General features: G+C 38.1%; 1 protein-coding gene across 1 annotated transcript in view; it reads right to left on the bottom strand.

The window, feature by feature from the left end:
* Nucleotides 1–12500, bottom strand: part of dpysl5b (dihydropyrimidinase like 5b) — a 25734-nt gene that overhangs the window by 12532 nt on the left and 702 nt on the right. The window contains exon 2 of the mRNA XM_056456277.1: nucleotides 6788–7061. Within this exon, the coding sequence (XP_056312252.1) occupies nucleotides 6788–7060 (273 nt within the window). The 5' untranslated portion in view covers nucleotide 7061. The remainder of the gene's footprint in view (nucleotides 1–6787; nucleotides 7062–12500) is intronic.

The raw sequence follows: 12500 nt of genomic DNA, 5'->3' as shown, positions 1-12500 counted from the left end.
TGAACATCAGTGTATGTAAGTGTGTATAGGTGTGCGTCAGGGTGTTTTTACAGAAGAACACAAGTGTGTGTGTGTCTGCCACAGTGTGTTACAGGAGAACATGAGTGTGTGTGTCTTTGGTTTGTTCATAGTGTTGAAAGAACGTTCTCTACTGTTTGAGAGTGTCTCTTGTTGAACACTGAACACACACGTGGTCTGAGATGAGCGTCTGCATGAGTGGAATATTAATGCATGTGTGAGAGACCAAACAAAAGACACACACACACACACACACACACACACACAATAGTGCTGGTCTACTGCTGCTTGTACATCTCAGAAGCAGGAGTTCCACTATAAATGTTCTGTCTCTTCACTCCTGAATGTAGAACTCGTCATGCGTTCATCTCATGATGTCATTTCCTCCATTATATTCGCTTTATTTACCTTTACAGTGTGGTGATCAACATCATCATAATATCTGCATGAGCAAATCACTGCACAGGAGTTCAGATTTTGCATTAGAGCACTCCTCCTGTCGCTCAAACCAAAGAGCATAGAATGACCAAGTGGCGACACTCTAGTGCGATTTGGGAAACAGCCACTAGATGCCGCTAGTGTTATGCGGCGGCCATTTTGGAATGAAAATTCCCATAGAACAACAGCATATTTTAAGTCTGTAAAATAAACTATTAAAGTGCTGATGATTGTGAGTAAGTGTTGTATTGTCGTCTTTCAGGCTGTATCTCAGTTTTAATGCGCTTTTCAAATAAATAAATAAAAAACAAAGCAGCTGCTTGCCATCGCGACAGCAATGAGATCCATTGGGGTTGTTGCTAGATCAGATACGTTTGCGATCGGAGGTTAACGAGACTAGTTTGAATTATTTATTAAATTTCTGATTTATTGTGTTTTATTAACATCTACACCCAGCCCTAAACCCAACCGTCACAGTACGGTAAAAACAGCAGTTATACAGAGTATTATTTATGTATCTATTAAATTAACCGATAAATTGTATTTTTTAAAGCCTACCCCCCACCCCAACCCTAAACCCAACCGTCACACTAGTGTAAAAATATTAATTATTGTTATACAGTGTCATTATAAAATAATGCTACATTAATGTGCACATCGCACGTCCGGTCGGCCGCGTATCCGATCTAGACTTCACCATCCAATGGACGGCCGATTGCTTTCACTCCAAAATGGCGGAGTCACAGGCAAAGAGCATAGAATCACCAAGAGGCAACACTTTGTTGCGGTTTGGAAAACAGCCACTAGGTGCCGCTAGTGTCACGTGGCAGCCTTTTTGGAACGAAAATTCCAATAGAACAACAGCACAGACCAGTGGCGCCCCCAGAAAATTTTCTTAGGGGTGGCCAGAAGTGGCCGCACCAAATCTTGGGGTGGCACACAAAAAAATAATGAATTCAGTGTAATGTTATATATTTGTTTCTGGTAAATGAAATAATATGGTTTTAATTAATTACTCTTGAAATATTGCAGCGTAACTCGTTGGCGCAGTAGGTAGTGCTGTCACCTCACAGCTAGAAGGTCGCTGGTTTGAGCCTCGGCTGGGTCAGTTGGCGTTTCTGTGTGGAGTTTGCATGTTCTCCCTGCGTTTGCGTGGGTTTCTTTCTGGTGCTCCAGTTTCCCCCACAGTCCAAAGACATGCGGTGCAGGTGAATTGGGTAGGCTAAATTGTCCGTAGTGAATGAGTGTGTATGGATGTTTCCCAGAGATGGGTTGCAGCTGGTAGGGCATCTGCTGCGTAAAACATATGCTGGATAAGTTCATTCCGCTGTGGCGACCCCAGATTAATAAAAGGACGAAGCCGAACAGAAAATGAATGAATGAAATATTGCAATTTTATCCTTGAAATAATTCAGCAAGTACATGTGCAAACCTAATAAAAATCTATATTTTGTTTAAAAACACTTTACATATATATAAATAACTTTTCAGGACACAGGAGTGCGTGAGGCGCACGGGAATGGTTTTCTGCGCGCACCAGCGTTGAACCAGCGATGTGGCGCCAACAATAATTTAGTGGCTGCATTTTATTTATTTATTTATTGAAATATTGGCAATTTACATAAGTACATATAAATTAATAATGTCAACAGCAAAATCATATTGGGGTGGCCTGAGTTTTCCCCCTTGGCCACCCCTTGGGGGCGCCCCTGGCACAGACAACTAACATTTGATAGAATGAGTTAAAATAAGGACATCCCCTTTTGAAAAGTAACATTTCAAAACATTTTAAAACAAAATCCCAATGAAAACAGACAATTTCCAAAATGTTAACAAGACTAAGTTTAATACGTCTGATATCTAAAATATCTGACTCGCATATAACATAAGTAAAGGTTTATGCACACAGAGACGTTTTTTTGCTCGCGTTTTCCGTCGACGTTTAACGCCTTGTGACTAAATAAAGGGCGCCAGTGAGATTGTGCACACCAATGCGCAAAACGGCAGGCGTAAAAGCATCATTTTTAAAGAAATGCCGCCTCATGCTTCTTCTCCTTCAATCAGATCTTCACTTTTGTTCACGTGCACGGAGCTGCTGAAGTTACAGTAAACAACCCTTGGAGGCGCTCAAGCGCAAAACTGTCAATGCGAGCGCACATTGAAGAAGATGCCCAGAGGTGATATGAACATGGAGCTGCTTATTGCTCTGCTAAACAATAATCATTTCTTCATCGCTAGAGCTGGAGCTGCTACAACCATGCTTGTTTGAGTCACCAGTAACTTTACCAACAAGTGAGTAAACTTCATCTCTTCCTCTTCTTCTGTGTTATAAGCGGGGTGTCAGAAGCTTAAAGTTGTGTAGCACCATCTAACGTCAAGGAGTGATTTTGCATACTCTTCTGCGTCATGCTTGGCTTGGGTTTGAATCCGGAAAAACGTCTCGTAAAACGCCGACGATAAACGCAAACGAAAAGCGTCTCGGTGTGTACCAAGGTTATAATAGTTTTGGATTTTTCATTAGTTTTAGTTTCTATTTCGTTTTGACTTTTTGTTTTTAAATTTAGTTTAATTACTTTTAGAGGCATATTTACTCGCTTTTTATTAGTTTCTATATTTTGAAATTGCTTAGTTTTAGTTCAGTTTTTATTAGTTTCAGTATTAGTTTTATTAGTTTTTATTTCTAAATAAGGATATTTGTCAGGTGCAAGATTTAAAATCATCAGAATAAATATTGTATAATAAAAACTCAGCCATACATTTTTTTGATACCTGTATTCAGAGGACACATGAACACTACCATCTACCACTACCATCTACCCATCTTCAAATTCAAATACAACAACCCACAAGACAGCAGCCTTAAGTACAATACGTGTGCAAGGCTGCTTCTGAGGTAAGATACACAGTAGTAATGGAACGTTCAGATATTTATCGCGGATGTTAGGACTCAACATATTAAAATTATGTAGTCAGCAATAGTAATTTCAGTCAGTTAAACATCACCATGATCCATGAAAGTAAAGTTTTGCAACCCAACTGAAGCATGATTCACTTATTTAAATTCCATCACGATAATCTGTTATGAAATAAACTTACGTTTTTTTTTTTCACCAGATCCTCTCAGTAAAACCCTCGGTTTACCCGTGCTGCGGTTGTTGAAGTTTAGTTCAGTCACAGCAGGCTGTCATGTACTGTTTGTGCTCGGTTCAATGAATCACGCATGCGCAGTATTATCGGTTCACCGCTTCTCAATTTGATCTCAGAGTAATGTTACTGTTCTAATAACTGAATGAGAGTATATATTGGATTATTTAGAGTTAGAGAGGGGTGTTAGGCTTGTTAAAAAGTAAGTAGTTTGTGGACGAGTGCCTACTGGAGACGCGAATCGTTTCAAATGATTCAGTTTGATTAGATGAACTAGTTCAGCCGGTTCACTTAGAAGATCCGGTTAAAAAAATAATTCGCGATCGCGATACAGAGATAAAACCCATTATTGGGCACAAATGTGTTAAAGTAATAGTTATAAGTCTCTGTATTTAATGCTGTCAGCGTGCTGCTGTGATATCCACTCGTTATTTTTGTCGCGAGAGCAACAACGAGCATGCCTCGGCTCGTTCTGACCAATGGCAGCAGGATTACAGACTCTGAGGTGCGAAAGGGTCAAACACCTGCAGCGCGGAGTAAATAGATTTACTTCTGAAAGGTTCACAGTAAGATTATGTAGTAAATACACTTACACAGACGAAAACGAAGGAGTTTTTTTCTATAATTTTAGTTAGTTTCAGTTAGTTTTGTACGAACACAATACAGCTTCAGTTAGTTCTAGTTTTTTTAAAAACTCGTTTTTATTATTATTTCAGTTAACGACAATTATTTTACAGTTTAGTTTTCGTTTTTTCGTTCGTTTTTGTTAACTATAATAAGCTTGGTGTGTACGAGCCTTAAGGTTAACAAAATTACTATTTTTTGTTTTGTTTTACTCAAATTAGGGTGAAGCAAAAATGAGTATTCACTACAAAAACTACATTATCTGGTAGTTTGTGTGGCCTCCATGACAGCATTAAAAATCATGAATAAAAAATATATAAAAATAAAAAATAAATATTTTAGAAGAAAGTAGCTTTTTATTTATTAGTCTTTTTTTACAGACAAAACTGGAAAAAATACTAAATAATATTATAACATAATACTCCAACAAAAAGTAGCAGTTAATCTGCTATCAACATCCCATTTTGAAAGTAATGTTAATTTAATTTAACATGTCAGTGTTAATATGTATTGTGCCAGTGCGTAAACTATTAAAGTAATTGAAAGTAATTTCACCTAAAAGTGACAGTTCCAAGAAAACAAATATGGTTAATATATTAAACCTCTGTAAAATAAACTATTAAAGTGCTGATGATCACCAGTCTATGACTGTAGGTGTTGTATTGTCATCTTTCAGGTTGTATTTCAGCTTTGATGTGCTTTATAAATGAATAAATAAAAAAACAAAGCAGCTGCTTGCCATCGCGACAGCAATGAGATCCAGTGGACGTCCGATCGCTTTCACTCCAAAATGGCGGAGTAGAGGGACTGTTTCTGGGTGCTGTTGTTGCAATGGAACGTTCGATTGAGTGTCGCCTCTTGGTCATTCTGAGCTCTTTGTTCAAACTGCACTGATGATGATGTCACAGGAAGTGCAGGAGTGTAGTGTTTCCTGTGTGTGTGTGCGTGTGTCAGTCCTGATCTAGCTCAGCCATTACTATGGTAACAGTTACTATAGAAACTAGACGGTCACATCATCCATGCTCATGTCAACACAATCACACACACACACGCACACACACACGCGCGCACACACGCACGCACACGCGCGCGCACACACACACACACACACACACACACACACACACACACACACACACACACACACGAGGAGTTTTACTAGTAAAGCAGCTGCATATCGTGCGATTGTGTGTCTGATTGTGTGTGTGCAAGAGAGTGCACGTTTGTGGGTCTTTGTTAGACGCGTGTGTGAGTGTGTGTAAATATAAGATTTACATTATATTAAATATAAGAGCATAAGTGTATGAGTTCACAAGTTAATGTGTGTGCGTGTCTGACTATGTGTGCAAGAAAGTGCATGTTTGAGTATGTGTGTGTGTGTATGTATGCGTTATGCATCACTGCATGTGTGTGTTAATATAAAAGTAAGAGCATTTGTGTAGGTGCATGTGTGTGTGTGTGTGTGTGTGTATAAATGTACGAGTATTTGTGTAGGTGCATGTTTGTGCATGTCTGTGTGTATATATTAATGTAAAACCATTTGTGTATGTGCGAGTGTGTGTTGTTATGTGTGTGTATATATATATATATAAATATATATGTAAGAGCAAGTGTTTAGGTGCATGTTTGTGTGCGTGAGTGTGTGCATGTGTGTTGTGTGTCACTGCGTGTGTGCATTTAAATGTAAGAGCATTTGTGTAGGTGCATGTTTCTGTGTGTTTGTGTGTGTTGTTATGTGTGTGTGTCACTGCATGTGCGTGTGCGTGTAAATATAAGAATAAGAGCATTTGTGTAGGTGCATGTTTGTGTTTGTGAGTGTGTGTGTATATAAATGTAAGAGCATTTGTGTAGGTGCATGTTTGTGTTTGTGAGTGTGTGTATGTGTGTTGTTATGTGTGTGTGTGTGTGTGTGTGTGTGTGTATGTATGTGTGTGTGTATATAAATGTAAGAGCATTTGTGTAGGTGCATGTTTGTGTGTGTCTGTGTGTGTTGTGTGTCACTGCATGTGTGTGTGTATATATAAATGTAAGAGCATGTGTGTAGGTGCATGTTTGTGTGTGTATGTATGCGTTGTTACGTGTGTCACTGCGTGTGTGTGTATATATAAATGTAAGAGCATGTGTGTAGATGCATGTTTGTGTGTGTCTGTGTGTGTGAGTGTGTCTGTATGTATGTCCGTCACTGCATGTGTGTGTGTGTATATACAAATGTAAGAGCATGTGTGTAGGTGCATGTTTGTGTGTGTGTGAGTGTGTGTGTATGTATGTGCGTCACTGCATGTGTGTGTGTATATACAAATGTAAGAGCATGTGTGTAGGTGGATGTCTGTGTGTGTGAGTGTGTGTGTATGTATGTGCGTCACTGCATGTGTGTGTGTATATACAAATGTATATACAAATGTGTGTAGGTGCATGTTTGTGTGTGTGTGTGCATGTGTCAATGAGTGTTTTTCCCATGTGAGTCTCTTGTGTGTGTGCTGTGTAAGTCTGATTTTGTATACGAGTGTGCATAAGTGTAAGAGCATAATATGTGTATGAGTGCGTGTGTGTGTGTGTGTGTTACCTTGGTGCCGCTGTAGAAGTCGTCCTGTGTGTGTGCGTTCATGAATGTCTGCTGCAGGTGAACGCTGCTGTCGATGCCGCCGGGAATCACCAGTTTTCCTGTCGCATCGATCACCTTTGCTCCGCCCGGGATCATCAGGTCCCGCCCCACCTGCTGGATCCGCCCGTTCTCCAGGTAAACATCCGCCTCCTGCGTGACGTCATCATTCACCACCCGACCGCCTTTAATGAGGATCCGCATGGAGGAGGAGCCGCCGCCGCCGCCCGACATCATCCTGCAGACAAACAAATACACCGCGCATGTAACTCGACCATAATTATTCATTTTCATTTGGCTTAGGCTCTATTTCAAAGGTCGCCACAGTGGAATGAACCGCCAACTATTCCAGCATATGTTTTACACAGCGGCCACCCTTCCAGCTGCAACCCAATACTGGGAAACATCCATACACACACTAAAACATTCATTAATTTTCTTTTCAGCTTAGTATTTTTATTAATCAGGGGTCGCCACGGTGGAATGAACCGCCAACTATTCCAGCATATGTTTTACACAGCGGACACCCTTCCAGCTGCAACCCAATACTGGGAAACATCCATACACACACTAAAACATTCATTAATTTTCTTTTCAGCTTAGTCTCTTTATTAATCAGGGGTCGCCACTGTGAAATGAACCGCCAACTATTCCAGCATATGTTTTACACAGCGGACACCCTTCCAGCTGCAACCCAATACTGGGAAACATCCATACACACATTAACACACACACACTAAAACATTCATTCATTTTCTTTTCGGCTTAGTCCCTTTATTAATCAGGGGTCGCCACAGCAGAATGAACCGCCAACTTCTCCAGCATATGTTTTACGCAGCGAATGCCCGTATAGCCGCAACCCAGTACTGGGAAACACCCATACACACTCATTCACACCAATTTAGTTAATCAATTCCCCTATAGAGCATGTGTTTGTACTGTGGGAGAAACCGGTGCACCCGGAGGAAACCCAGAAATGCAACTGACCCCAGACTCAAACCAGCGACCTTATTGCAGTGAGGCCACAGTGCTAACCACTGAGCCACCGTGCTGCTCTATCAGAAGATATCTTAAAAGTAATATTTAAAGCCAAATTACAGTTGTAGATACCTTGAATTTACTTTGACGTCATTACAGATGTCCCAAATGGAGTTTTTACCAGTCGAAATGTATTGACATGAAGGATTCGGATTTATACTTTCCAATCCGTCTCAGCATGGATCAACGGTTATTCTGTTCTCATCATCCCATCATTTTCATTAAAATGATTACTGAATAATGAATAAAGCTAACACATAGCTTAATATAAGACTGTTCAGTGCATCTGCCTGTCTTTTTATAACTATTTTCAGGAGCCACCAAACTAGGTCAGAGGTCACGCAGACCTCGAGTGGAACTGAAGAGCTGAGGACTGGAAACAGCTGTCTCTATTGTTATTTCTATCAGTTAACACTATCTAAATGTCTAAAGTGATTTTGCTATATTTACATTTAATTATTTTAAGGTGATTTTACTCTTTATTTAAGATAGACGTTGTGTAGGGAGGATATTATAACTGCCTGAGTGTAGATTACACCGGTTTTTAACCAGTTTTGATACAGACGGCTGAGAGTACGTGGATAAGAAACAGATTATACTTTAAGTGTGTGCGTTCTATTTGATTGTGGATCCGCTTCACAGGTCTGGAGTCAGCTCCAAACAGTCTAGTGGATGTCTGACGTTTATATGACTGAGATATTGTTCAGAATTGTACGCACGCATCCACGTGGAAATTTTCCTATAGTCTATCTGTGTTTTAACCAATCGGGTTAGAGCACTTATATGTGTGACGCAGTTAATAACGTTATGTGAGAGTATAATTGTTATTGATTTGAGTTTGTAAGTGAGAGCAGCCTAGGAACTCATGTGAGTGTTGAAGCTGGCTTCTGCTGATGAAACTGCAGACTATCTTCAGTAAACTTCATTTATTTATGTGAATCTCTGACTCCGGCTCTTCTTCATCTGACAGACTGCTCATTCTTTGGGTTAAAACTGTAAATTACCCCTACAGACATATCTCAAAACCAGATTGAGTGCAACTATAATTCTGACTAGTCGTATTATGATTATTATCACTCTTCAAAATACAATTGTTCCTAACTTTAAATATATTAATGGATAGTCAGTAGGGCTGTGCGATTAATCGAAATTGAATCGCGATTTGCAACGTTGCGATTAGCTAATCGCAAGAGGTTGCAATATGAATATATATATATATATATATATATAATTGCGACTTCCTGATTTGACCTTAAGTCGCTGGAGAGGCAGTGAGGGTCCTTTTAATTTGTGACGCGCTGATGGCTGATACAGACACGCTGAGCCCAAGATGTTTTAGCAAAACTTTATATATATAGTTGAAACATGATAAACAAAATATCAATTTGTGGGTTAAATACCTGTTGTCTATGGAGCTGATTATTGCATTGTATAGAGTTGTTGCGTGTGCTGTGGCGATGTTGCTTGTCCTGTGGCGTGGCTGTGGCGGTCAACAAAAAGTACAGCTACCCCACTCTCCTTCTCTCCTCCTAACACCTGTGTGATTGTGCACGAGCTTTATTTGGTCTAGCAGGTGCGAGGTAGGCCCACGAGACTAAAAACATTAAACGTCACAGTGAAACCCAAACTAATACAAGTAATATGGCTCCTATTTATATATATATATATATATTATTTAATCTCCCCTGCCCAGAGCAAATGCGTGACTGCTGTCTGTGTGTGATAGTCTTACTAGCCAATTTAGTGACCACACTTTCATGCTACCCAATCAGAATTGCGCAAATGAACTATGCGAACCGTCCACAATAAAAACAAACAAACAAGAAAAGCACGGATGAGTGGGATAATGGTATTCGCCACTTCAGAAGCATTAATAATTAATATTATATTAAAATTAATATAAAAAACCAAGACATCAGTAATATGGAAACATTGTGGTTTCAAAGTCACAAACAAGTCATTTAGTCAGTGCCAGTGGTGTAGTGGTTAGTGCGTCAACACATGGCTGCTTCAGTGCTCACGGTGACCCGAGTTCGATTCCCGCCTCACTGATTCTTCCCCTCTCTCTGCTCCCCATGCTTTCCTCTCAATACTCTATACTTTCCTATCAATTAAAGGTGAAAACCCTGGATAAAAGTAATAATAAAATAAAAAATTTCATTTGTAAGAATTGTTGCCACAGCACGAGGAAATACAACAATCAACACCCGAAGAAATCAACACGGGAACCTATGAGGAGCGTCTTGCTAAAGTCAATGGAAAGTACTGCCAGTGACAACTCAATCTAGTAGCAACAGCAACGTACAATTTCAGAGAGTTCTGTATTTTTTAATTATTTTTTTAGATATAATAAGTGACTATATCTCCCTAATTTGAGTTCAACATGTTTACAGAAAGGTGAGGTCGTTTTATTTGTGTTTACTGTTTGCTCTATAGAAAAATTAGTATTTCATTTCTGAATATTTAAAAAATAATGTTAATAAATGCTTACATTAATATCTTTTCAGTCCCTTTTTTAACTAACACTCACTGCATTTTAGCAGTAAGAAGCTACGATACAGATTATTGAGCTGAAGCTTGACTACAAAATTAAATCGCAAATCAAAATCCCTCAGGCAATCCATCTCATGAACACTTGATGATAATAATTGTGAAACCAACATCACTACTGCTATACACTTTTATACACACATATACACTTATTTAACAACACACTCTACATGCCAATTTGCACATAACAGCTGCACATATAACGTTGTATATAGTAATAAACATGTACATACACTTGTCAATCTGTATATTTGCACTCACTACTTAATTCTATTTTTAAAATATATTTATGATCTGTTTTTTGTCCTGTCTCTGTAATCCTGTTGCACAGAAGCTCTGTCACCAAAACAAATTCCTCGTATGTGTGAACATACCTGGCAATAAAGCTCTTTCTGATTCTGATTCTAAAAATATCTGTCAAAAAAAAAAAAAGAAAAAATTCACAATTAGATATTTGACAAATAAATAAATACATAATTAATTCAATGCCACGAGAACAAAAGGTATTTGGCTTTAGCTGACAGAAAATAAGGGGATTATCAGAATGAGGGATGCTTACTTGAGTTTGACAAATTCAATATAAGTTAGTCTGCTGTCATACTATTTTCTTTTTAATTTATTGTGTTTTAATGTGCTCCGGCCATGTCATAATTGTCCAAGACAAATTTCCCAAAAATGGGAGAATAAAGTAAAATAAACAAATAAACAATGGTGTGACTTAAGTAATGATGTTGGAAATTACAGCTTGAAATCACAGGAATAAATTACACTTCACTATTTATTCATATTAAAATCCACTATTTGAAATTGTAATAATATATGAGCATTTCTGGCCATATTTATGTTTGAATAAATGAAGATTAGACAGCACAAATGACAATCTTCTGAAAAATAGGATAAAAAATATGAAAAAGCGGTATAAGAGCTACACAGTACACCCTACTATAAAGATTTTTATCCATTTCTCAGTGAATTTAGACAATATTTTGGTGCAAAACAGACTTATTAAACAGATATATTTATTAAAATAATATTTTAGTCACTGAACGCCTTTAGAAATAGACAGCTAATGCATTTTAATTCAAGCAAAATAAAATAAGGAACAACAAAAATTCACTAAATTTGAGATATTTTGTTTCTCTTGATTTTTCCTCTTTTAAAAATGTTTGTTTAATATTTTTCTGTAACATATATTTGGGTGTGCTTATTTTATTTATGTTATTAAAGCTGTTTATTTACTATTTATTAATAATTTACAGTGCAAAAATTCACATTTATAGTGAACAACAAATAGACTAAACAGATTCTGTCCAGCCATAAATCACTACATATGAGAGGAAAAAAGCAGTGATTTTCCCTCAGGAAGGAACAAAACTGTGCTGATTTACATGCAGATGAGACATCAGAGAGAGTTCAGTGAGGCGAGAGGAGAAACGAGAGCGCTTTCTGTCTCTAAACAGCACAATTATAGGATTAAATGCAGATTTTACTGTACAAAACCACTAACATCGCTTTACACTAAATAAATATAAATAAATCATAAATCTGTAACGCTGACAGAATGTGTCATTTTACAGGCATCAGAAGGTTTAAGATATACTATAAAGCCTCCCATCAGAAGCATCACAGCGTAATAAATAAATAAACATCTATATATAGACAGAAGAGCACTGTATGGGGAAAATAGGTCATTCTTCATTAAAAAAATATGGTGCACATGCAGTATTGTTCAAAAACACACACACACACACACACACACACCACCTAGAGGCTAATGCAACATTTAATATGCAAATCCACACACAGCAGTAGTGATGACATCAGTGATAATCAGTGTGTGATGATGCGTGCTGTGTGTGTGTGATGTGAGCAGAAAACATGCATCTGGCAGCGATTACATCACACACACACACACACACACACACACACACACAATAACGCCTGTACACTACTACATTTTGTATCTCAGAATTGCAATCAAACACTAAACATCAACACTGAGTATCTGCATATCATTGACCTGTATCTAATAATAGCTAGCATACTAGTGTCTAATTCATTTGTGCAAGTAATAAATAAGAACTAATAG

The sequence above is a fragment of the Danio aesculapii genome, chromosome 4, assembly GCF_903798145.1.
Source record: "Danio aesculapii chromosome 4, fDanAes4.1, whole genome shotgun sequence".
NCBI lineage: Eukaryota > Metazoa > Chordata > Actinopteri > Cypriniformes > Danionidae > Danio > Danio aesculapii.
This window is presented reverse-complemented; position numbering and strand designations above follow the sequence as displayed.